The sequence below is a fragment of the Phycodurus eques genome, chromosome 13 (genome assembly GCF_024500275.1).
Source record: "Phycodurus eques isolate BA_2022a chromosome 13, UOR_Pequ_1.1, whole genome shotgun sequence".
NCBI classification, from domain to species: Eukaryota; Metazoa; Chordata; class Actinopteri; order Syngnathiformes; family Syngnathidae; genus Phycodurus; species Phycodurus eques.
In genome coordinates this window covers 21,594,251-21,621,566 of record NC_084537.1, presented here as the reverse complement: position 1 = coordinate 21,621,566, position 27,316 = coordinate 21,594,251, and the positions used below count along the sequence as shown (strand labels likewise).

Here is a 27,316-nt window from a genome sequence, read left to right as displayed (position 1 = left end):
GTCGTGATTTTCCGCTTCACTTTACTATTTTTCATTTGACTGTTTTATAGTGGTGTCCTAGAAGTGTTTTTCATCCAAGTTTTTCGTGTAAATAATTATGACTTTCTACTGCATTAGCGTAGGTTAGTAACTAAGTTAGTAAGTTGTCTTCCGTACAAATTCGGGGTACGTCTCCATCGCTAACTGTATTATAAATCCTAATAATTTGAAATACTTTGAAGTTTTCTACTTTGTCCACACACAAAAAAAACTATTAGGCAAAAATAACCTTCAGTTTTGATATTGGCCCCCAGGTCATACTTACTGCGTGACATCACAACCAATCATGGTCGCTATTATGGTTGACATCTCTTTCGTCCAATGACAGCCGGAGTACCTGGAGAAAACCCATGTAAGAACATGCAAACAGAGCCAAGTTTTCGACCCCAGAACAGGTCCTAACCACTACCCACCGTGCAGCCTGCAAAAAGAGACTGTAAATAATAACTAATAATAATGATGTTACTTTTGTAATTATCAACACTCATTACCAAAAAGCAAGAAAACATACGATCGCGGGGAAAAAAAGTGCCTTTCCCAATCATTTGCACCACTGATCTTCGGTCAGCGGCGAGAAAACGCTTTGCAACAGTTAGCTTTTATTTAGCCGATGTTTACTTGTGTCTGCGGTGACCTAATTCTACGCTGGTGGAGTCGAAGGGGGGGGGGGGGGGGGGGGGGCTGCGTGATGCAGCGCGGGCCCACGGTCGTAGCCCTCAGATATTCTCCTCCATTTGATCATAAAACAGAATGGAGTAAAGCAACAGCAGCATGATGAAAGGCCAACATTGTCACAAATCTAGAGAGTTCAACTTAACACGTTTACATTTGTTCGCTGCTCGGTCATTTGCTTGCTAGACACGATGGAGTCCAAAAGATACAAAAGTAGCATAGGAAATGAAACATTGTTTTAAACAACATCATCCAAAATTCATCACATCCAGTCAGAGAATGTTCTTTGAACAAAATATTTTATTATCCTTTTTTCGTGCTTAAATAACAGTGTCATTGCACAGATGGATTAAAGCCCAACAACAGCTGAGCAGCTTGTTCGGAGAGGTGATTTTTACATTGTTTTTGAATGTTAAGAATTGTTCTAATATTTGTAAAACTTTTTTTAGAATTGGTTTTTCGATTCATTTATTTATTTTTTTTATTTTTTTTGTTTTGTTTTGAAATTTTCTGGGTTTTTTAAAAAAAAATGAAAACTGTGCTGTATTTTTCTTGCATGTGGAAACATTCCTGAAGGAAGAACAAAGCCCATGTCACAGTGTGAAAGTAAAATGTTACAATTTCCCAGCTGTGGCTCACAATATTTGGTCTAAAACGCAGCTTCTTAAGAGAAAGTTAGGTATTTATTTTTATATTGTTTTTTAAAAAAAAGAAAATTGGTGTTTTTTTTATTTGTGGAAATTCAAACTTATATTTTGTTTATTTTCTTTCAGATTGGTTTATTTATTTTGAATTATAATACTTATTTTTGTATTATTTTTGCAAGATCAAAGCCCTGGTCCTGCAATGAAAAGAAAAAAAATGCTTCAATGATGTGCAAACATTGCCTTATAACACCTAGCTTGCTCCTTTTAGGGTCATTTTGGCCATTTCTAAGGCCAATTTATTTATTTTTTCCGTCGTGCCAATAACAGGTAGTGTCAACTATTCGCAGATTTTTGCTATTCATAGTCGGCTTTGCCATAAAAGATGCAACTCTTGATGAAAGATTGGTGCTTCCGCTGTATAGCAGGACCTTGGTTTACAACTGAGTTTAGTCCCTACAGCTGCAACGTAACCCGAACGGACCTTCCCGTGAGAGTCTGTCACATGACTGAGTACACCAATGATTACTTCCCTCATCGTAGATGTGTGGGCGCTTCATTTTCAGAAAACACTACTACTCAAGCAAAACACCACTTTAAATAACGTGACATATAAAGTTTGTTCCAGCGTAAATCTTCGACAACTGTGGCATATTGAAAGCCTGCTGCAACGGATTATCGCTCAGCATGACAAATCGTTGCGAGAAACATTTTTGATGAGATGGCTTTTAAAGTTTGTTCGGGCGTAAATCACGGTGAAGCTTTGCAGTCACGGCTTGTGAAATAGTGATGACCGATATCCTGAGCAACCGGAAGTCGCGTCAAGTTGATACCCTTTCCGAAACAAAAAAGCCACTTTGAAAAATGTCCGAATTGGATCAAGCTACGTGGAAGACCCCACAACCAGCTGAATCCGTTGAGAATGACCATAATAGCAACAAGTACAGCTATGTCTGTACTAAAGTAATATTTTTCATTACAACAACGGTTGCGTCAATTTATGGTTATACACTTTTAACGAAGCCCTTTTAATGATTATAAACCATTGGCTAGTCATAGACACGAAATTGCCGTACGTTTGATCTGGAAACAATCGATTAATATGTAGTGTTAGCAAAAAAATAATTTTGGAAAATATTTGTATTCTTACTCTGCTTGACAAGAAGGGTGTCCATGTGATGTATCGGTTGGTTTGATGTCCAGATGTAGTGAGTTTGGCACTTTGGTCTTCCGTTGACTTCTTAGCACTTCGCACTAATAGAAATAAATACCGTGGTTCCTTGGCCCATAAACACGATTGGCAAAAGCCTTCATGAAATACTTCGGAAGATCTGTTAGCTTTGCACAATTACTGCTGGAACTGGCCGCCATTTTGGACAATGTTGGTCTAAGGAAGCGATGGAAGGGTCGTGACCTCTGATGCATCGTGGCTACGCGTAGTGTACATCAAGGTTGATTTGAACGCAAGTCGGAATGCACAGTAGTCTGCTAACCCACGCTAATGCAATAGGAAAGTCATAAATACATCTATTTCGTCGGATGTATTGAGTTAAATTACATTGAAATGGGAACTGTTGATTTAGATCAAACATGTTAGCCGTGGCTCGTTCCTGCCTCTAGAGGAACATTAGCCACATTTACGGTCGTATTTATGAGCCAATCAAGAAGCAATCTAACATATGGACTGCTGTTTTCCGGGAAACCCAACGACAGATTCCCAAGTAGGAACATCGCGACGGGAGAGGCAAGCTCCTTTTTACAATCGGCCTGCTATAATCGTTACATTTAGCGCCTTGGGGGGAAAAAAAAAAAGTCAGATCGTCATGTCTTATGAGTGTATTAATACTAAGTAATGCTTGGCAGATGTTCCTCCCCGCGCCGTAGCGTCGCGAACATCTTGGATGAATTTTCCCTTGGATGGAATCCCACAGTGCAGCTGTCCCGGCGTCCATTCGGATTCAGTTTCCATCATTCCTAGCCGGTCATGCCCCCACCTGCAAAGATCCCAGCAGACAATGTCTGTTTGTGCATGAACACATGCAAATTTCGGGAGATGCGGCCAATAATCACTTGACCTCGTCTTTCGAGAATCTCTTTCATGTTTGTATTTGGGTTTTTTTTACCATGGAGCTAGCCGCCACTAAAATGTCAGCTCGCTGCAAAAAGCCTCGCCGCATAGCCGCCTCAAAAAAGAATCTTGTGAAATCAAAGTGCGTCAAACGAGAGCGAGCATATCAAGGTTCACGCGAGTGCTCGGAAAAACAACAGCAGCAAAACACAAAAAATACAAATAAAAAAAACACTCAAGCTGCCTTCTCAAAGTGGGAAAAAGTACTGGAAGGAATTTGTTTTTTTATATATACAGTTACACGCTACACGCATACGTAAATTCTAACTTTCACTCTTAACACTTGTAACAAAGAACAACTTTGTTTGTGGGATTAATTGTATTTATTTAATTGTTAATTTTCATTCATTTTTTGCATTTATTTTTTTATTTGTATCCTTGTATTTGACCATATACTGTATCAGAATTCTTATTTAATAGCAAGGGTCTGAAAATGTTTCTTTTATATATTTTTATTATTATTATAAAATATGTCGGATATGCGTGACAGGATATAGTTTTATTATCAAGACAATTAATCATATAATAAATTAGATGTATTTATTTGAGTGCCTCTTGGGACCACAATGAAGAATGCATTTTAAAATAAATAAATAACGGGAAGTAAGTTGATTAGCTGAGAATTTTGCCAATGAAGTCAAAATTATTTGACAAATGAGAAAATTGGACCATTGCGAAAATTATAATTGGGGACTCCTCCGCTGCACAACAAGTGATTGAGCCCCGCACATTTACCGACGCAATGGAAAAAATACTGTATTATAATATGACGGATGTTCAAATAGCCACGATTATTTATTATTCTTTCAATGTATTTATTTCAATTTGTTTAATTACTATGTATTGTTATTATTTCACATATTTTATCTATTATCTCTTCTCTTTGGTGTTTTTTTTAATTATGAATTTCATTAATTATATATTAGATGTATTCATTATCATTTTCAAGTGATTGTTGGGACAACTATGAAAAGTAAATAATGGGAATTATTCTTAAATTGAGAATGGAGAAAAGGTGTAAAAAAAAGTAGGGAAAAAAAGACAAGTAAAAAAAGGTGTTTTAAAGTGATATTTACAATAAGACTGATGTAATGATAGCTACAATTAATCCGAATGTGGCAATGTAAAAACAAAAGCATACATTTATGTACAGTACAGTAAAAAAATATATTTTGTGAAGTCGAGTGTGTGTGTGTGTGTGTGTGTGTGTGTGTGTGTGCGCGTGTAGACAAGTCTTGGGGCATGGTTAGATCTGAAATGTTAACAATGTTATAATTTGTTAGAATTTTTCCTCTCTGAAATTGAGAAAAATCACACGCAATAAAAAAAGAACTAAACTAAATCATAAAATCGGTAACGTGGCAAATATTTAGTGTGATGATACGATTTGTCATGTTGCACAGCTACTCTTACTGTTTCACAATGTCAAAATGAGTGCCTAGTGCGAAATGATAAATGTGTAGTGTAAAAGCTTTAAGAAGGGTTCTTGAAAGTGCTTAAATTTGACATTGGAAAAGGCAAATGAACCCCAGTGTGTGTGCGTGTGCATGTGCGTCTTATGAAAAGAAAGTAAAAGGTAATGTGTCAATCAAAAGTGAAGGGTTGGGAGGTTGGAATAATTGAAACGAGGCGACGTGTGCTTGCCGCTGAGCCTTTTCCTTCACCTGCTGAGTCCAGGATTCAGTCGTCCTTGCTTTTGTCGTCCTCCAAAAGTGTCCAACACACACAAAAAAAATCTGAACAAAGCATTGTTACCTTTTATCCGAAGGACACAAGCCGACTGAATCCAGCTCGCTTTCCGCTTTTACGCGCTTTTTGTGTGTGTCTGATTTGAGTGATTTGGTACTTTCTGCTTCCATTTTGAAAACCGGCATCTTTGTTTTCCCACTTTTTTTGCACATCAGCTTTGCTTAGGCCAGATAGCCTGAGCAGACACACTTGATGTGAGTGTTGGCAAAGTGAGTCATCGCACCGTGCCTGTGTGTGTCGTACCCTGTGTGTGTGCGTGTGTGTGTGTGTGTGTTGATTGTGGAGGGGGTGCACAGAGGTGGCGGGCCATCTGTGTCCCACCCCGCTCGTTCTTCTTTTCACGGCTGGAATGTTTTATTCATTGTTAATGTTCAAAACGCTTGTACTCGTCCCTTTCTTTCTCCAGTTTGTCTGTGGCTGCTTTGTGTGCTGCTGTGTTGTTCACATGCCGCAGCTCTCGTTGCAATGTATGATCCTTTTGGTTTCTTCACTTCCTGCCATCTGTCCTCATGACGCCGATATTGTTCAGGATCAAAATCTTAGGCCACGTCCACAAATGCATGTTTTGTTGTTGTTGTTGTTTTTTAAACGATGACATTTTACTTATTATTATTATTATTTATTATTATTATTATTACATATTATTATTTTTATAATGTTATGATGTTGCTGATGTTATTTGTGTATGTTATTACTATTACATCGGCCAAGAAAGATCCGGTGTACTGTAATGGTATGCCTTTTTTTTGTACTCAAGCCACCAAGTTTTTGTTCCTTTTCCGGGCTTTCTTCCATCTTCTGATCATCTGTGTTGGTGTTTGCAGTCCACCTGCAAATGGCAGGATGGATGTGCTTTTTCTTTTCTTTTTTCATGAATGTGGATACTTTGTTTTAGAGCGCTTTTCAAAATACCCTTTATTTTTGTGGACGTAGCATTATATTGGCTCTAGCCATAGACAGTGGACAGCTGCTTTGGAGCTAATCGATTGCTCGTGATATGAAGAGAACAGAAAGTGTCCTGAGCAGTATCACGTCCATGTGGATGATGTATTTATTAACCGGGTTGGGTTGTAAGGCAGAAAATGTCATCTCATGTGTTCCGTCTGTGCCATTTGTTGCAGGACAGCAGTCTCTGAGCAACAGCAGGGACATCAGCGCCATGGACACCCTCCCCCTCAATGGCAATTTCAACAACAGCTACTCCCTGCGAGACGACGACTATGAAGCCGTCGGGGTGCGCGCCCCCCCGCCCGACATGGGGGGCCTCAACCTGGATGACGCCGCCTTTGAGAAGATGATCATATCTGAGATCGTGCACAACAACCTGCGACCCCGCGCCGCCCCCAGAGTCCCCGGCGACGGCCAGCGGGACAGGGACTCTGCGCTGGCCCCGCAGACCAGGGCGGCCCTGGACCGGCGCGGCGGCGAGGACGACGCCATCGAGGCGGATCATGTCGAGGCGTCGTCCCCGCAGAGAGGAAGCGCGAGAGAAGGCCACGCGCCCCTAGAGCTGCTCCTGCACCCCCACCACAAGGAGGCCCTGGAGGCCCCCCTCCTGCCACAGAGGACTCACTCCCTGCTCTACAGTGCCCAAAAGGTTCCCAGCAAGCTGGAGAGCCAGGTGGAGACCGTGACACCGGGGGAAGACGCGAGCAACAATAACAGAGACTCACTCTACACCAGCATGCCCAACCTGAGGGACTCGCCCTCCGCTTCGCCGTACACCCCCGGGGAGGAGGAAGAGGACGAGCTCTCCCCCTCCACCCGGAGCGAGCGCGAGGACGCGTACCATAAAAGCATGCCCGAGCTCGGGGATGGCCCCCCGCTGTCCTACTACCACATACACCGAGTGCCCAGCGACGGCTGCGTCCCCCCGGCGCCGCCCGGCGCCCAAGAGGGGGACGCCTCCAGCGATGGACAGGTGCAGATCATCACTAGCCTCTGAGTTCAGACCCGAGTGGGCGGGTGTTTTCGGTTGATGTCAAAAAGAACCGCTGAGTGCGGCGCCGCACTCCACACGTGCCCCAGGAAGTTGGGGCGTTGTGGGGTGGGTAAAGGAATGAATCGGCGACCTTTTTTTTTTTTTTTTTTTTTTTTTGCACATGGAACTTGTCACTCAAAAACATGTTCTTCTGAGGCCTGAATGTGGACTGTGAGCACCCTGCTGTCAGACTAAAAAGGTGCACAGACTGTGTAAAGGATGGAAACATTTTAAATATTCCCAGTAAATAGTCCTGACACACACCTGGGAGGTGAGAGAGCGTTCCAAAACCAGGCTCTCTCTAGAAAACTCCAGTGGCCCCACAGTTGCGATTGTAATTGAACCACTAATTCAGACTCAGGCCTTATATTTTCTCTATTGCACAATTAACTGTTGTCAAAGTAACAGCTAAAGAATTTATATTTTGCTGTACCACTAGTGTAAAAGGTAGGAAAAAAAAGTTTAAAAATATAAAAAAATAAATATAAAAAAACAAAGAAAAGGCAACCATTAAGTAGTTAACCCCTCTTCCATCATGTTAATAGAACTCTTCATATAAGGATAATAAAAAAGGAGGAAATGTGCTTTTGTTCCCTCACACTTGTTATATGTTCAAATATGTTTTGAAAGACAAAAAAAAAAAACAGTATTTGGAAAAAGATATGGTTCCATACGCTCACGTCTCTACTTGTGAAGAAGTGCTTTTGCTTTCTTGGACAACTTTGAAGGAAGTGTGTCACCAAGACATGTTTGTAGACACTTTTCTTCCTTTTACGCTTTGTTAATTTATTAATGGAACTATTCTGTTTAAAAAAAAAATAATGTGCAGAGGTTGTTGCGGCACTGATTAGGTTCATGTCATTTCTTTTGTAAGAGCCCATCGTCAGCTGATATTTAATTCAACTCCTGTTTGATATCAAATAAATGTGAATTTCTTTCTTGTTCACAAATGTTCCCTTGCTTATTTTGCTAGAAAGCGCCAAAAGAAAAGACATTTGAATTAGTATTGTTTACCCTATGCGGGTTTGTGGAATCCAACAGAAGTTTCTGGGCCTCAATGCTGTAAAAGTTGGTTGTGGTGTCGCTAAGCTTTCCATACATTGTTCTGGAGTCCCTCAGGGATGTGTTATTGCTCCCACACTGATTGACTATTGAGTCGTGCTGTGAGGTTTTGGACAGAAGGGGGGTTACATCTATTGGTGAAGAGAGATTTACCAAACATTACCGGTAAGGCTGTGACATTTTTGGAGTCAACGACTGTCCTTGTTTTTTCACTGGACAACGTGCTTTGGGACTAAGAGTGTCTTAAAATGTGCTAAAGAGCTCTAGCTAAAGAAAGAATGACTAACTTGCACTTTGCCAATAATGTTGCTGTATTTGCGGAGGCAACCTTAACTTTGACAATATTTATGTGAAATCTGCTGCATGAGTGGTTGTCCTTGTTGCCTGACTGGAGAACCTATCTCAGAAAATCAATCTTAAACTGCATGTTCCCTGGTTAAAGATCAATTTACAGACTTGACTATAATGCTGCTATATTTTCAGAATCCCTCTTAATTTTGACATTGATTAAGTGGTATTTGTTGTACCAATAGGTGTCCTTGTTGTTTTGGAGACGCTTTCTCTGGAATCGAACGGTCTTGGACTGGATTTTTCCTGGATAAAGAGAGATTTACGGATCGCAGCCCTGCCGCTGATGCTGTGATATGTGCAGTAATCAGTGGCTATTCACGTTATTCCACTAAAGAACCCATCTCTGGAATCACAGTCTTGGACTCCAAGATACATTTACCGACGTTGACTTTGCCCATAATGCTGTGATATTTGCCGAATCAATCCCTAATTTTGCCATTTTTGTGATATTTGCAGACCTTGATCTTGCCGAGGATGCTGTAATATTTATGGGAATCATTGGATGTCCTTTTTTTCCGGAATGTGTCAAAATACTAATTATTACTTTGGGCCATTTTGTTGTTTTTGACTCAGTAATACATAGATACTCTCATTTTATCTTTAGTTGGGCACCTACTATACCTTTCGTTGAGTAGCTAGTCAGTACCAGCTGATCAGATGTTAAATCCCATCACTACCAACAGTGATCAGGACCTTTCTCTGCATCATCTTGAGAACTTTACGACCCTGATTTTTCAGGTGTCCACCCTGTAAGGCGCCTTTGCCTGCCTGTCAGACCACTCACGCCACTGCCAAGCCGGCCCGCTATCTGCCAAATAGTTGTTCGTAAGTGAATTCTGAACAGGCGGGCGGTCGGTGTATCTAGCTTTCTGGCTGGCTAGCTAATACATTTAGCGCCGATAATTATTAATTGCTCCAACCCACGTCACACCTAAACGAGATAGACACATATCATCGAGCCGGACTGCGTGGTGGCCACTGGGGAGATTCCCTGGCATTTAGACGCAGGATTGACACAACAAAGCGCATCCTGACCTGACCGGAATTTGTATTACCAGTACCTTATCTTTTGTGACCAGATGTGCATAACAGAGCCAATTTGTGAACCCCCTCTAAAGGCGTCTTTTAGCAGTGTTTGATGAATGAAGCTTCCAGCAGACACAGAGCTGCAGTATCATTTATTTGTTTCTGTCCAACAACAAATGCTAGTCATTTGTTTCACTCATAGAACCCCAGAGGGAAATAAGTGTCTTTTTATGCGCTAAGTGCTCAGCAGTGTTCATTGGCGTCGGCTAACTAGGTGTCTTTATTCGACTTTTTACAGCTAGTTAGACGGAAGATTGTTGGCAATTTTTTCTTGGGAAAACAAGAGAGAGCTGCCAAGAGTGGTCCGAAATAGTAATGATACTGTGGGAGCCCTAAACAATGAACTAAAACTTGGAAGTAATTTCCCACAGGATGAACTCGGAAAATTGTAGCAGACGACTGATTAGAGGCCAAGAAAATTGCTTGAAGGCTGCGGCGTGCCGGCAAGAACGTGGATCAAAATGACCCCAAATGCATTAGGAATTTTTCTCTATTACTGAGCAATATTTTGTTACTCAGCAGGGATGAATGAAATAATCTATCTCCAGATACACTTAACGGGCATTTAAGGTAAGTGTAGCTAAATAACATGAAGGAATTTCTTTAAGGAAATCGCTAGCTAGCTTATAGCTTTAACAAACTTTGCCAATTATAAAGTCACTGTTAACATTCTAGCTTTTTTAGGTTTTCAGCAATGTATAGTTACTCAGCAGGGATGAATTAAATAATCTATCTACAGATACACTTAACGGGCATTCAAGGTAAGTGAAGCTAAATAACAGAATAGTATTTCTTACTGGAGATAGCTAGCTAGCTTATAGCTTTAACAAGCTTTGCCAATTATAAAGTCACTGAACATTCTAGCTTGTTAAGTAGCAAATGTAGCTATATATTTTCAAAGTCAAATATAGTATGTTTTCTTTTGTAGTGTATTCTCATTTTATATAGTATTTTTCCATTTCATACCCAAGTTATGGAAAGGTTTAGATGTGGATTCAAATTATGTGTGTTATATCGATCTATCTAGTCTTGCTAGCTGGATAGCTCATAGGTTTAGTAAGATAGTGATGGTAACTATAGTTGTATAAATTCGTGAGTTATTGTGTTTTTTCTCTCTCCGTTTTTTACAGGCATAAAAGTATCTTCCAAGGTTAACACCGTAGATGGTAAGAGTTTTGTTTTGGTTTACAGATACTAATACTGCAGTGTTTCCCAACCTTCTGTCATCTGGTAGAAGACCATTTCATTGTTCTGCTTGTCACTATATGTTGCTGGCATAGATTGACGTGAAATTTATCACGTTTTAACATAAAACTTATCATATTAAAATGTGATAAATTTCCCGTTTCAATGGGATAGGTTTCACGTTTCAACGTGATAATTTCTCATGTTAAAACATGAAAAATTTAATTTCTTCATTCGAGAAAGCAAAACGAAGCACTTACTTCCGGTTCAGGTTACTGGCGGAGCGCGATGAAGTACATGTCTTCTTTTTTGCATTTTATCGATCAAATGTTACTTGCTCTGTAACTACGCTGCTCTTCTATAATACTGTAAAAATTAACAATAAGGCCAAGTGGTTAAAAAGACGGGAAACAAAGTGAAATTTATTAAATGTGACAACTTATCACATTAAAACTTGCAACTTATCGCGTTAAATCGAAGTACTGAAGGTATTCTTTAATTTTATTTTTTTTTCTGCCGTTGCAGCAATACGCTTCCTTATTTTTTGCTAACACCTGAAGTGGTGAGTGTATTTTCTTTGTACATGATCTAATACTGTATCTTCTTCATCAGCTAGCTTTCTTATTGATAAAAATAGTTTAGTTTTCCCTGCCTTTCACACAGAGGCACCTCTTAAATAAACACACAACATTACCAACCACATATATATATATATAATATATATATATAATATATTATGAACGTTATTGTACAGTTATGTCAGTAAGTCATGACTGGATGGCGTACAGTTAGCGCAATTGCACATCTTTCAGCTGCGGCTGAGAATGACCACACACGAGCTCAGCGGGAGCTCTTGCTATGTGCACATGTTGCGGGTGGCGCATTTGATGAGTTTTGATGTCGGGAGACTGATGGAGAGGCCAAGGATGCAGACGTGCGAGTCGTCCGTGGCTCTCTGCCTGCTTGCAAAAGCTTTTTATTCGCTTATAAATCACATTAAAAACACTAAGAAAAATACCTTGTTCTAAAGAATAGAGACCCTCACATAAAGGCTCGGTGTTGTGCGATGTCATTTTCATAAAGGCTGACGACAGCGTTTGCATGATGCATATATATTGGTTTATTATCACCCAGTCACCTGTACTCTGTATTATCTCCTAAAGCAAATTGAATTGTGTTATGGAACAATATAATATACATGAGAAAATGATCACACGTCCTTTTCTCAATGAGATGAAAGGCTGGTTGACTTGCAAGTTGTTCTTATCTCAAATTATTCGCACAGTAAATGTAATGTAAAGTCAAAACACAGGCCTTAATGGCATTACATTACTCTTCAGGCAATGTTTTAAGTAACAATAATAGTAATAATACATTTTATTTATAAAACCACTTCACATGGATCGCACAATCTCAAAGTGCTACAATATCAAAGCAGATATACAAGCACAACTACGGTAGACATAAAGACAGCTACAGTATCTAAAAGAAAGGAAAGCAAGGTCGAAGGTAGAAATTTTAGCGAGAGTTTTTTAAAGAGGTACAGTAGGTTTTAAAGCCATTTGTTAAAGTATCCACAGCCTGTGGTGCCCTTTGTGTAAGTGAAATTTTACTATACAAATTTGTCTTTCTGTTCAAAAACAACAACAAAATAAAACTAATACAAAGACAAACTACCCCAAGGAACACCTAGTGGTGTGATCACACTTCCTCTGCACTCCTACAACCCCAATTCCAATGAAGTTGGGACGTTGTGTTAAACATAAATAAAAACCGAATTGCAAATCATGTTCAACCTATATTTAATTAATACACTACAAAGACAAGATATGTAATGTTCAAACTGATAAACTTGATTGTTTTTAGCAAATAATCATGAACTTAGAATTTTATGGCTGCAACACGTTCCAAAAAAGCTGGGACAGGGTCATGTTTACCACTGTGTTACATCACCTTTTCTTTTAACAACATTCAATAAACGTTTGGGAACTGCGGACACTAATTGTTGAAGCTTTGTAGGTGGAATTCCTTCCCATTCTTGCTTGATGTACAGCTTCAGCTGTTCAACAGTCTGGGGTCTCTGTTGTTGGTTTTCGGCCTTGCCGCTTACATGCAGTGATTTCTCCAGATTCTCTGAACCTTTTGATGATATTATGGACCGTAGATGATTCAATCCCTAAATTCCTCACAATTGTACGATGAGGAACATTGTCCTTAAACTGTTCGACTATTTTCTCACGCACTTGTTCACAAAGAGGTGAACCTCGCCCCATCTTTGCTTGTGAATGACTGAGCAATTCAGGGAAGCTCATTTTATACCCAATCATGGCACCCAACTGTTCCCAATTAGCCTGTTCACCTGTGGGATGTTCCACCTGTGGGATGTTCCACCTGTGGGTGTTTGATGAGCATTCCTCAACTTTCTCACTCTTTTTTTCCACCTGTCCCAGCTTTTTTGGAATGTGCTGCAGCCATAAAATTCCAAGTTAATGATTACTTGCTAAAACAATCAAGTTTATCAGTTTGAACATTAAATATCTTGTCTTTGTAGTGTATTCAATTAAATATAGGTTGAACATGATTTGCAAATCATTGTATTCTGTTTTTATTTATGTTTAACACAACGTCCCGACTTCATTGGAATTGGGTTGCAGGATGCATTAAAAAGTAAAAAAATAAATAAAAGTCAAAGTTTTCGAAGAGATGAAAGCACGTCTTCTCCCTCTTCGGCGGCAAATTAAAGAGCTGGTAGACGCCAGAGAGGACATTAGCAGCTTTATCATTTGGGCGCCTTTGATGTTACAGCCGCCGGTGAGTTTGGACATCATTTCACGTCAGCGCTGGTAAAATAAATAAATAAATAGATAACACACATCAAACAACACGCCACATTCAAAATCACATCACACATACAAATACCGTCCGAACACACCTGATTATACCACACATGCCACAGCACTGCAATGCTGTCTGTGACTGATCAGCTGCCAACGTGTGTTTACGTTTAAGGCATCTGGACTTCTAACTTATTAATACTGTAGCTTACCATAACTGATTTCTACACTTGACAGAATGTTACTTGTCCACACATTTAAAAGCAAATCTATTATCATTAAATATAATGAAAGACTGTACGTGTAACTGTAACTGCAAAGCTTTTTATTAAAATCTTTGAATTATTGCAATTTTTTTATCGTATTGGTGGTTAACTTCATTTTGCACTTTTGACAGTAAACAATGTCAAAATGATTATTATTCTAAATTATTTTGGCATTATTTCCTATGGGAAAAACTGTGGTGTAGCTTCCTTAGAATGGACTGTGTTCACCTTTAGAGATTCCGCAGTATCACAAACTCTTTTTTGTTTACTTTTTGACCTCCTCCACCAAGGTCTTGCTGGGAAAAATAATATTAACAATATTATTGAAGTAAAAACGTGGCGTTCTTGCAGACATCATATACCCGGATAGGAATCTTTCCTTTCGCCTAAGCAGGAACTATGCATAATTACATTAGGACAACCACAATGCAGAAGGGCTATTCTATTTCCTCAGGGCCTGTGTAAATGTACAGCTTACATTCCTCCACGTTTCACTCTGCACAAACAAGATAAAGACTCTCCGACGCTTGCCCGCCGCTGTCCCACAGTGCAACACTGCACTGAAGTCGGCGGCCCAGTTGGCGGCTCTGGTTTGAATTTGCAGCCCAAGCTAAGAGTCAAAACAGCCTTCGAGCAATAATCTTTCATACCTGGGGCATATCCCTCTGTATTGGAGTTATGGACTATGTGAATGGATGTGCAGTAAATATACATTTGCAAGTGTGGTGAAAATCTGGATTAAATCCTCTCAGAGTATATAAGGAAGTCTAATTGATGTATTTTCCATTTGCCATCTAAATCAATACTATGGGATAATTTATCCTTAAAAGCAGCATCGAATCTTTTTATGTTATTACTCTGCCTTGTAATAAGGAGAATAATGTTTCTGTTGCTGTATGGCGACACCCGCTGAGCAATTTGAATGGTAATATTTAATATTGGTGGACCAGCCAGGACACCTCTCATGTCGTGTTCGCACTCGCTAGCATCATTGCCAAGTACTATACACCGTTGGAGCAAGTACTTTAGCCATAGAATTATCAATGTTGCCTTCAGGCCGTGGTGTTATTAAATGTGAGTTTGTAGTACTTCCAGTATGATGTATTAATATTACTGACTTCATGAATCTGACTTTTTGCTTCCATCTCTTTAGCGCAAATTGAGTTACACTGTTTCCAGTTTGTCATTAAAGCCACAACATATAATAATTTTATCTTGAAACAACAGAATTATTCATCAAGTTGATGGTATAATGGTTTGTAAGGAGGACGTTTACTCTGCTGTTGCCACGGCAACAATGGACCACCAATTTTAGTGTTGTATAATATTGGTAGACCAGCTAGGGAACGGATGAGTCCAGGTCAGGATACTATTTAAAGCACCAATATGTAATAATTTCTGGTTGAAATAACACCTGAAAAATAATGTTGATGCTACACTGACTTTTCATGAGTCAAATATCTGTCATGGCAACCCTGCTAGTCCGTAACATTGTTGGACCAGCCAGGACACCTCACAGGTTGTGTTAATAATAGCGCCATGGCTAATGCTGCGGTCCTCAGTTTTCCTGTGCAATAAAATAACCACACGTTTATTTCAAAAGATGAAATCATTAGATAAAATGAGTTCTGTTAGCTTGTAGCACTGTTAGCATTTACTAGCTTGGCATCTTTAGCTTCTGACTTTTTGCCTCCATTTTGTTTTTAGCTCAAATTGATTAATGTTGTTTCCAGTTTACTATTTAAAGCATCGATATAGAATAATTCAACCTTGAGGTAGCAGCTGCAAAAATCATCACACAACGAGTCGCTGCAAGAACGAGGATGGGACCTGCGTCACGCTCACCTGCGGCTGCCTTACTCTGCCAACACTACGCGAAATGTTGCCCGTTTCGTGTTATATTTTTGGGAATTTACAATCAATTGAAAATATATGAGAGGTGATCAACTTACCTGATGACCTGGTGAGAAAGGTGACATCACCGTTCATTCGTACATTGCCACCGGTGGTTTTCCAAGCCCAGCAATATGAAACCATCTGCATATAGGACAGCACTGTTATAGATGTTTACCCTTGATTTGAAGTAGATAGCTGTCCAATTCCTTCTGTTTAACTTTTGTTGTTAACCGGAGTTAAATGATTCAGCCAAGAAACTACAGTAAAGTCTCTTTTTGCGTAAGGCTGTGTGAATCCCCCAGCGAGGCTCGTGAGCACGGGGTGCACGTGGTCATTTTTCAAAAGATAATTTAATAGTATTGTCAATTACTGTCAGGTCATGGAGACAGTTTTAACATACAGTATATGTATATCAAGTGTTTGTTTTTGCTTTTTTGGGAAAACTGCAAATTTCAGCTTTAAGTCTGACTATACCAGTAGGCTGCCAAACAGCGGTAAAGCTGTTTCTGACATTATACAGTAAACACACAGAGGCTCTATGTGTTTTTGTTGGGTTCTCTCCTCTGAAATAATAGCAACACATTCCCCCCTTCCACCCTGTGACACAACATATGACTGCCATTAGCCCAAAAGCTCCGGGGAGGAGGAACTTTCCGATATTTAAGCAATTGTTCCCACAGTTTGTGGCCATTTGGGAGCAGATGTAATGATTGTAATTTTTTTAACGCGCGGCAGAGAAATTGAGAAAAAAGGCAATATCTGAGTACGCTGCATGACTCCCCATCAAGCACAAGCAGCACTTAAAACTCATGAAACTAAATATGAGCCTTTTATTTCCCTGCGTGTCACTTCAAAGTGCTGTTTGATATGTCAATTTGTGCATACGCAACTGATTTTTTTTATGAGGTCTTTTAATTCATAGCAATGAATGGCACAAGCGTCAGGATAGAAATGCTGATTTATTTCTTCGCACCAGTCTAGAATGCAAATAGTTACAAAAACACTTTGCATAATTCCCCATGAAACAGGAAGTAGTCCACTACTAACAATCAGACAGGAAATCGAACAAAAATACAACTCACTTTTGCTCAGGTCATTTCTTTAATTAACTCATAATAAAATTACTCCCCTGCCCCAGAATAAAAATAATAATAATAGTGCCCCATTGCCTTACATCATTCAAAAGTGGTACACGAATTAGAAAACAAACCCAAAAAATAAAAATAAAATGGCGCCCTGCAATTATTTGTTTTCACGTTTTATGTTTTTGTTATTTGAATCACAATGGAACCATTCTCCCAATTCCAGAATGTAAATGATAATATCCAACCAGCCAAAGCATTTCATGTAATACTCCATGAACCAGGAAGTAACCTACAAACAATTGGACAGAAAAACAAACAAAAACAGAACTTTTGCTTTTTTGCTTTTTTTTTTTTTTTTTAACTTTTGTTAGTCATTTATTTTCTCATATTGTCATTTGACTCATGATAGAGCCGTTCACGTTGAGCGCTCGTCTCCTTTTGATTTGCCATCCATTACGAGCAGTAGCGATAAGTGACATATTAAAGGCACCGACCTTTAAAATGAAACTTCTAATTGTAGGCTATAATGCGATAAAGCAGCGATCTAGTCAGCCTGCCGTATATCGCCGCCGACTTCCCATTTTGAGCATTACACAGCAGGGGTGGGGGTTGTCTCTGATCCATGCTGTATTTAAAAGTTTAATTCACAGCTAATGTACTTACACCATAGTAGCAGCGAGCACACCCCACTGGCGCCCGGCCGGCCTCGCTTTTGCAATGAGTAGTGTACCATGTGGAGTTAATTAGGAGGAAAATCAATGTCACGCTCGCGCAGAAAGCAAACGTTTTCCCGCGCTGCCCATTTGAAAATAAAAGTTACATGCAGGAAAAACGTTGGACTTGTGCACACGGTGAAGCGTCCTGATTTTGGGCCTTCTCACAGGCGCTTTAATGACTCTTTTACAACAGACTGCATCAACACGGGTTCCAATTTCACCCAAATATTTGTCTTAGGCGCACCGAAAAACTCACATGAAACCATGACAACACGCAACTAGAAGTAGAAAATAAATGTTTCAATGTGGGCTTTGTTTAGGAAAAATCCTGCTCTAAACTTTCTGGGAACATATGAACATAAATATTGTAAGACTTCTTTTTTTTCATCTTATTTTTTAACAAAAACGTCCTAGTAGCAATGGAATAACATATATTATGTGACTGCAGGAGCCCCAAGAAAACCATGATCATTTAATCAAAAGTTTTTTTCAATGTTCTTCTGGAGAAGATAACACTTGAAATCAAGTTTTCGGGAGAGCACGTCGAGCACCACTTGTTCCCATTGCGACCACGTCGTTTCACTTTCATAGCGTCTGCCTGCAAGAGTGCATCCGAAATGACATGCTGCTCCTCAGCAAGTCAAATTCAGGAATAAAAAGAGATTTTCGATTGGAAACTTGAATTATTTATTTTTTTGCCCACCTGGTTGACTTCTTTTGCGACAAGGACAAGAATCTCTGGAGATTGTGCCGAAAATCACTGGCATCAGATATCGGCGGCTTAGCCTGAAGGTGGCAGTAGTGAGACACAGGTGCGGTTGATCGATGACATCAAGAAAAAACAGACAGCAAATAAACTCCACGAGTGCTAATTGTTTCCGCAGAGCGGAAAGAATGAAATAAATTCCTTTGCATATCGTTGAATGTTCTATTTGAATGTGTTAGTGAGTTGTTTCTGTAGAAATAACATTTGTTTGATAGTTTAAAATTACTGCAATATTGATGCTGCTTATTTTAGCCTAAACTATGTTGTTCGATTGAACATTTTCGGTGCTTAAATATATGATGTTTAAACGTCCTTTGTTTTGTGTATGTCACAACTTCAACTGAAGCTTGAGGAAGGGAACACTTTGTTAGATATCTGCTAACCGAAAAACTGCATGCGGCAGAATAGCTAACAGTTCTCCGAATCCAAGTATCCTATATTAAGGCATAGACAGCAGAGGAGGAAGCACAAAATGCAAGCAAGTGTACATTATGACCATCGTGACACGACTCACTATCGCATTACACGTTTGCCCTAAACTTAAGACTGAGGGCTCTATTTTTATGACCGGCACAAATCCGGCGCGGCCGGTGGCACAACTGTGCACCAGAGGCGTGTTAGACTGGTGTTGGTAATTTCGGAGACCGGCACAACCTGGCGGATCAGAGAGTGGGTTGGCTGCGCCACTGTGGGTGGGTTTACAGCCAAATTCATTCCCTGCCAATCAAAGCAGCTCCTTTCATTCCCTTTAAGTGTGGCGCATTGACAGTCTCGACAGAGACATCTCAGAATCAGAATCATCTTTATTTGCCACGTATGTCCAAAAAACACACAAGGATTTTGTCTCCGGTAGTTGGAGCCGCTCTAGTACGACAAGAGACAGTAAATTGACAGAGAACACTTTTGGGACATAAAGACATTGACAAAAAAAAAAAAAAAAACAGTCACTGAGCAGTAAAGGGTTGCTTGTTATCTGGTAATGCCGGTACATTATTATTAATTTTGTTTTTGACAATTGTGCAAAAAGATGCAGAGTCCTCTAGCACTTAGAGCAGTTCGAATGACTAATATTGCAATAGTGCGGTGCAATGGCCATTGTGCAAAGGGCGCCGAGACTTCAAGGAGTGTATGCGGTTTAAAGTGACGAGTAGTGCGATCATCTGGGACAATGTTGGTTGTGCAGATGTTGCAGATACTCCTCAATCAGTGTGCAAATGGAGCAGATGCTACTCTGGCATGAGTGGCCAGTATTGGTCAACAACAGATAAGCAAATAGTGCAGCGTGGCGAGACAACTACAGTGAGTGCACTAGTTATGTATAATTGGCCCCACAGAAATGTGACAACGAACTCAAGTCAAAAAATTGCCAGCATGTTGTTATGGAATTGTAGGTTAGGAGTTTAAGAAGTTGATCGCAAGAGGGAAGAAGCTGTTGGAATGTCTGCTAGTTCTAGTTTGCATTGATCGGTAGCGCCTACCTGACGGAAGGAGCTGGAAGAGCTGGTGACCGGGACGTGACCGTGCGGAAGAAGAGGATTCAGAAGAGACGGACGATGCATAGTGGCAGCAATTAATGCTTGACTGGGGCATTGTCACTGCTCTTGGCCGGTGTGGCAACAGACAATGTGAGCGGGTGCCCTTATTAAATTCACCAAAATCACATTACACCAGCTGTGCCGGCAATTAGACGTGGTCTGAGCAGGCGTAAGTTTAGACCGACTTTCTGCCAGCAAATTGTCACTCCGCCATGTGCATCTCCAAGGACACACCCTCGCTGCGACAGAACAGCCAGCCTGGTGCAGGCCGGTCTGCCAAATTGGCAAACGTGCGCACGTGCTGAGAGTCGCGTTTCAAACTAATATGTAATCATGTGAAGTAAAAATGTTCCCAACGGCTCTGATGATTTATTTACTAAGTCCACTTTGATGATTCACAGACACACAGGTATTTTTTTTTTAAGCATGTGTGACAGACATAGAGATGACGTCCAAGGACAAGTAAGATCTAATTCTCATGATATACACATTATGGCCAAGTGGAATCTGAAGACTCAACCGGGTTGTATATCCTATTTATGTTGACGATGGCTCCTCTGTCGTGATTTGTCATCCTTTCGGGAAAGGCGCACTATATCTGGGACAAATCCCTCTTCACCCCTGCGGAAATGAATGAACACAGCTTCGTCCGTGCCGATTTTCCACAGGCGCCCTGAAGGTCTCGCCGCCGTATCTCAAGCGAGCCAGCTTCCAATTTGAATTATGCTGATTAGAGTTCTACTGTGGTCAGAAGATTGCTCCCTCCAAATCAATGCCTGATGAGCTTGGCCTTTAAAAAAAGAAAAAAGAAAAAAAGAGAGAAATTCAATTAAAATTGCAGATTGACGTGCAGGGTTTGGTAATGGTGGGTTGAGGGACTGTTTCCTCATATGCGTGAGCTGGTCAGCTCTGGATTTGGGCTTTAGGGCCTTTGTGAGCTTGTTAAAAAAATGCTCTTGTTCACTTTTCCAGCTGTAGCCTTTTCAACGGCGCATTAAACAACAGATACCCTTGAAAAGAGACAACCGGAGGAAACAAGACATACTGCTTACTCTTTTTATTCTCTGGTGACATTTGGATGGGTAAAAAGATAAAAGCAGTTTATTATAACGTCATGGGCCTTTCTTTACGCATTGTCCAAACAACAACATCTTGCAGTAGCTAGCCTTACGATATTATCACAATATTTTCCCCACACTAATATCAGAACACGATTATTTTTTTATTTTTTTTACACAAACTACCAGGGGTCGTTAGAGAATCATGATACATTACAGTATCACGGTATCACGATAACAAGGATTGTGCAATTAATTCTCTGTAACTATCAAAGGTGGGTATCAGAGTAACTAGCCGAACTATATTATCCTGATATTTTGCCCAAAATAACGATAGCATCACGATACATAGTGTCATGATACAGCAAGTGTGTCCGAACTACTATGGGAATGACAGAGTAACTCAGTATATGATATGACAACTATAAGCTTGATTAGACTCTTTAAAAACGTTCAGACTTTGGTGGAATTGTGAATCGTAATCATGTTTGTCGTGTCGGAATCGAGCATTTTAGCGCTGCCATGTACATCGTGTTTGCAAAGATTGTTTTGCAGTGTGCCACTAGAATTTTAGTGCTGGGATGTTGCTGGAAAAACAACCAGAAATTTGGTGTGTAACATTTTGTACTATTTCCGACTAAGATTAGTTTGCTGTCTAAATAAGTCAACAAGATCTCATCAGCAATGGGAAGTTGAGCTACACCCACGCTAAGTCTTAACTCCTTCAGTCGGCGTTGTTCTGCTCAATACAACACTTGCATTCAAACACTAATTCAGAACACTTAGTGTGACAGTCTTCCGAGAAGTCTATAAATTGCTTGGTATTGATTTATCGCAATGGAGGCAAAAGGGGAGGTTGTGTATTTGCCGATATACGACAATGGCGTGGCAACAGGCCTTCGCAACATTCAGCGAGGCATTCTGCTGTCCAATTAAACACGCGTATTGTAAAAAAAAAAAAAAATTGATTGATTGCAAAATTTGTAATAAATGTCGTCAAATACCCATCCTCATTCCCATATGTATGTTAATGAATGTAAGACAACCTTTACCAGTCCCACAAGGGGGAAATTTGCATATGTGTTCCCACTGTGCTCGTTAATTGATTAGCAAGGTATTATATATCATATTCATCCATGCATTTTCTATCGCGCTTGTCCTCATAAGAGTCGCAGGGAAACTGGAGCCAATCCCAGCTGACTTTGTGTGAGAGGCAGTGTAGAATCTGAACTTGTCACCAGCCAGGAGTGTAGCAGAGAAAACCCTTCACGAGATTCCGACCCTGAACCTCAGAACTGTGATGCGGACAAGCTAACCACTAGCCTTATGCTTATACAATATACATATACAGTATATATATTGATATACTGTACTCTATATTGGTTTTGCAGAAGGAAAAAGCTAAGTTGTCGAATTCCATTTCAGCACTAACATTTCCCTGCTGTGTGTTTTCCATCACTTGCTCACATTGAATCTGTCAATTCTGTCTGGAAATGGACGAACGGCGGACAAATGAAACAGGTTTCGGATTTCAGCGTCGCCTTCCACACTCGCGATATACACGTAGCAGGCACGAGCGTAAGATCTGGAAGCCTCACAAGAGCCGCATCCATCTTCTCCGACGTTGTCCAGACGAGAAGAAGCGAGGAGAGCTCTCCTGTCCGTCACTGTCAGTGTGGCTCAGGCGTGCAGAACTCATTCTCCCTCTCAGACTGGACGAGCTCAGTCTCACGACAGACTCGATGTTGCGTCTGATTCCGAGCAACGTGGGCCACGGAAGAAGTGGCTCTCCCCGGTATTGAAAAAGCTGCAATGATGGAGTGAAAAAAAAATGGAAATGGGCGGTCAGGACAAATTTGCACAAATCCCACAACTCAGGTGGGAGCACCTCACACCAGACGGGGTGTCACGACAGTGCATGTGCAGGCACATACTCTCGCTCTCGCTGTCTGGACCACATGTGCAAATTCTATCATGAAGCGCTGAGCTTTCCACAGGACTCTTTCAAATAAACCACAACAGGCACCAAAGCCGGCTTCGCAACCTCCCACAGAGACACGGCGGAGGGAGAGTCTGTGGAGAAGTGAGAGCGGGGGATTGGAATTTAATTAAAGTCTTAAAGCCCCCCCGAGTCAAATATGAGACAAAGGGATGAGGCGTAAATGGAAAAGGGGTGCCTTTGTTTGTCCGCTGGCTACCACAAGAAAATAACTGGCGGAGACGTCTGTGGAAGAACCAGTTCAAAGTTTTTGATGGATGAACAACTGACTGAGGCATTGGCTCTTTCATCCCAGCTTCTTTTAATTATGTACGGAAAGCCTGGCCTTCAATAACAGGCTGCAAGCAACACTGACAAATATAGACGTGATGACACGTCTCGGGCGCCAGCTCAATCGATGCACGGGCGGCTGACAAATTAAAAGAAAAAAAATAAACAACGACCTTTAATCGGGCAAGGAGAAAGATTTGATCACTTAAGAGAACCACGTGACCACCACCAGCCAATCAGTGAGAAAAACGAGGCTACGTGACTAAATATAATGAAATGACAAGCTGGTTCACTTCAGATTAGCTACAAATTGTTTGTGTGCTACGGAAACGCCTGAATAAGATGCACCGAAGGAAATTGTGACGTTAATGTGCTACGCGAAAGCCTGAAAAATAAGCACGGTGCGAAAGCGTGACAATGCCCGATTGCAGTGTGCTACACACGAGCCTGGAAAGAGATGCACAGAACGACCGCATGACAGCAGTGTGCCACTTGAAAGTCCGAAAAAGGAGCACAAAGTGACAGAGAAGCATGACAGCAGCTGTTGCTTGCGAGCTAACAAACTGACACAAATTGTCGCTGTCGGGCGGAAACCTCGCATGTCCAAATTTGGTCAATTTCAAGATTTTGTTTTCTCAAATCGATTCTATAGGTCAGATATTTTATATTTTCTGATTTTTTTTTTAAATTATGAATCAATCTAAAGACACTTCGACTGTCTGAGGAGTCTGGTAAGTTCACCTTTTCCTCACGCTGCCGGAGCCTCACGGCATTATGTCTGTGAAGGTTGAAATTCCCAACAACTAAGAAATCCTCGGTAGACAAAATCAAGTTACAATAGATTGGATTTGAGCCTGTTTTGTTCCAAATCGATAGTTGTAATACTTCGGTGCAGAATGAAGCCCATGAGCCACGAAGGGAAGTTTACGTGCGGATTCATTCCCGACCATTAGACAGCCTAGTCAGCACATCGTTGTTGTTTTTTTTACTGCAAAACTCATGGCTCTTAGACATTGGGAAGATGTATGTAACCACAGTCGTTTAGCTTTGGTTGACCATTGAGGCCTTTTCTTGTTTGATTTCCTGAGAAGTAATGGTTTTGGAGATGCGAGGATTCGGCCAGATAGTGACGAAATCTGATGATCCACCAAGTTTTTGGCCTCGGTGCAGGTCTTTAATCTTGAATTTGCTTTGGAAAACCTGTTTGTTTTTTCTTTTTTTTATATAATACGAGTTGAACATGAAAGTCACCGCTTACAAAAATTCCATCTGTGTGTTTTCACATTGCCGACCATAAACGCAATTGTGCAGCTCCCTATATAAAAAGAATACGGCCTTGTGATGGCATTCAAAGCTGCTTTTTGGTCCTCAAACATCAAGGGAATTTTGCAGAGGAATCTGCAGAGTGAGTTAAGGGTCGCAGGCCTGCTCCCCATCCGTTGTATTCCAGTCAAGGTGGGGCAACCGGGATGGAAACCAGATTCAACGCTCTGCTGACTTTTCCACCTATAGCAAGGACACTTTAATGCCCTCAGGACAAGTTTTGCTGCTCATTTGTAAAAACTAAACTACACTAAGTGGGGGAAGCAGGATTTTTTTCAGATGAAACCCGGACTTTGCATCGGCGTACCCTGGGAAAAAAGCGGGAACGTCTTGGCTTCTGGCTTCACAAGAGGTTTGTCAAGGGGGTAGGGGGGGGGGGAACACCTTCTGGTGCACAAATCCAGATGTGGGTCAGTGCCAAAAAAATTCCACAATCCTGACTCGCCGAGTTGGGAGGGAGGCTGGAAAACCATGGCCGTGTAAATAACGTCAGCGAATCAACCCCCACCGGCAATCCTTTTTCAAGAAGAAACTGGAGACATTGCAGGCTGGGAACACTAACTGCATGTCAAGAAAATACAAGAACGGGGGGCATCGGCGCTTCAGCCATGATTGTTTTGGGCATCCGTGATGTTAATAAAGCGTTTCCAAATTGGTTGGGCGCACTGCAAATTGTTCCATAATGACGCAGTCCAAAAGTCAAGATGTCTAGAATGGACCTTCTTTTAAGATGTAACTGACACTATGTCTGGGTAAATACAAAGGTCTCAATCTTCTCTACAGCGTGGGAAAAATAATATCTGTGCATCCCGCCTCGGATTCTCCTCCCCAAAAAATGTGTTCGGGAAACACCCCACACATAAAAAAATAATCTTTGTCAGTCTCTCTCGCAACAAATGTGATGACTTTACTCCCGGCGGGAAGCAGCGAGGTGTTACCCCGGCCAGATGTTTCATATTTCCACGGTCAATGCATCAGAGATGATGCATCACTCAAAAGGACGCCGTGTTTGGGGAGAGACTATTTGAGCGCAAACGGCGGCGGGCGGCGGTGGGAAATGTTCAAGTGAGCCACATAAATGTTAATGTCGCACTGTGGACTTCATATCTGGCCGCCACCCTGGAGTTTGGCGTTGGCGCTTCGTAAAATAGCGGCAGGGCGACATCTGGACCTTTTGTAGAAGCTTCATGAAATGGATCTACCAAAGATGTAATAATAAGGAATAATTACAGTTGCATCTGGAAAAACGTGTGTTAAAAGTCACTTTTAACAATTTGAGCATGCACACACACAGTCAATCGGGCTACATTTGGGCATTTCCCCTCCCTTGCGATTAAATTCAGCAAAGCCCCGTTTCTTGGATGTCTCTAAAAGATTATCCTATGGTTTGGAGTGTGTTGAAAATCGGTTTATGTATAAGCAAGATGTCAGTCGTCGTGCCAGAAATGACCTGTGAGAGGCAACACGAGGCCACAGGGCATCCAGACTGCTTGAAAATGACTAAAAAGACAAAAGAGTTGACGAAATAGAAGAACCTAGGCTAACTGTTAGCGTACTCTATCTGGTAACTACATTGCGTTTAACATTTACGATTACCGCGACCATTTTCCGATCAGACCAGGGAGTAAAAATCACTCTTAATGCCCAAACCTCAGGATACTGTCATCGATCAGGATTATCTTTTAGACTTTGAGACATCCGCTAATTGGGTCTTTTGTGGACTTAAATCGGAAGGAGAGGGAAAATGCTCTAATTCAGCTTGACTAGCGGTACGTGTGTACCCACTGCACCCAATGTGGTGAACGCGGGTAACCGGCATCTTCGCGATAGGAAGGAATATGGCTTGGAACTAAAAACTGGAGCTGAAGCGAGGATAAGTTCATGTGGAGATGGGAGGGGCGGGCCAAAGAGTGTCGAGCAGGGTGCGGGAAAAAGTTTTCGTTTTGTGTTTTCGAAAAGTTCTGCAAACAGACAACATCATCTAAATGATCCCCATTCACACGGAGCTGAGAACTCGCCTGAAGACGTCATTTGCACACACATCCACCAACCCCTTTGCCTCTCAGTCTTATTTTTAATATTCTACTTGTCTTGTATTTTGGTCGAGCATATGTGCTATGAGAGTAATGTGTCTTTGCTGGTCACAGCAAATGGAAGCGATACACACGCAACAACCCCCAGCATTTTCTCAAACGTTTTACACCAGCTTTTATTTTAAAAGGGCCCCGTTGTAACTGGCCCCTTATGTCTCCGTCGGTGTCGAGCCATAGCATAGCGAAGGACCCCGAAATGAATGAATTAACTTTGGGATAAATTGTTTTGCAGTCACAAGTAATCAGAGGTCCACCAGCGTCCCAGAAGGGATAGTGGTTTCACTAAGTTCGCATTTATCGTCCTTATCAGTTTTCTCATTAAATGTGCTATTTGACTTACTCTACATCCAATTAATTTGTCATTTTTCCCACTTGAGAGAATTACATGTTGATGTTTTAAAGTCCTCACTCCAAAACTATGCAATATTTCACGTTGTTACGCCCCAAAATGATGAAATGTTTTTCTGTTCTTCACCTTAGAGGGAGCCAAACAGTCCCAAAGAGCAGTTTGCACAACAGATTAGACTAAAACCAGAGCCAAGAGATTCGATATTATTTTGAGAGATTTTAAACATATG

General features: G+C 41.0%; 1 protein-coding gene across 7 annotated transcripts in view; it reads left to right on the top strand.

Moving 5' to 3' along the window:
* LOC133411465 (adhesion G protein-coupled receptor L2-like) overlaps window positions 1–7,296 on the top strand; it is a 118,905-nt gene extending 111,609 nt beyond the window's left edge. For 5 of the 7 annotated variants that reach the window (XM_061693889.1, XM_061693887.1, XM_061693888.1 and 2 more), the window contains one exon: window positions 6,354–7,296. In XM_061693889.1, the coding sequence (XP_061549873.1) occupies window positions 6,354–7,177 (824 nt within the window). In that variant the 3' untranslated portion in view covers window positions 7,178–7,296. Of the gene's footprint in view, window positions 1–5,387; window positions 5,442–6,353 lie in introns of all 7 variants that reach the window. The other 2 variants (XM_061693890.1, XM_061693891.1) reach the window with 2 other exon arrangements.
* Window positions 7,297–27,316: the final 20,020 nt, after the last annotated feature.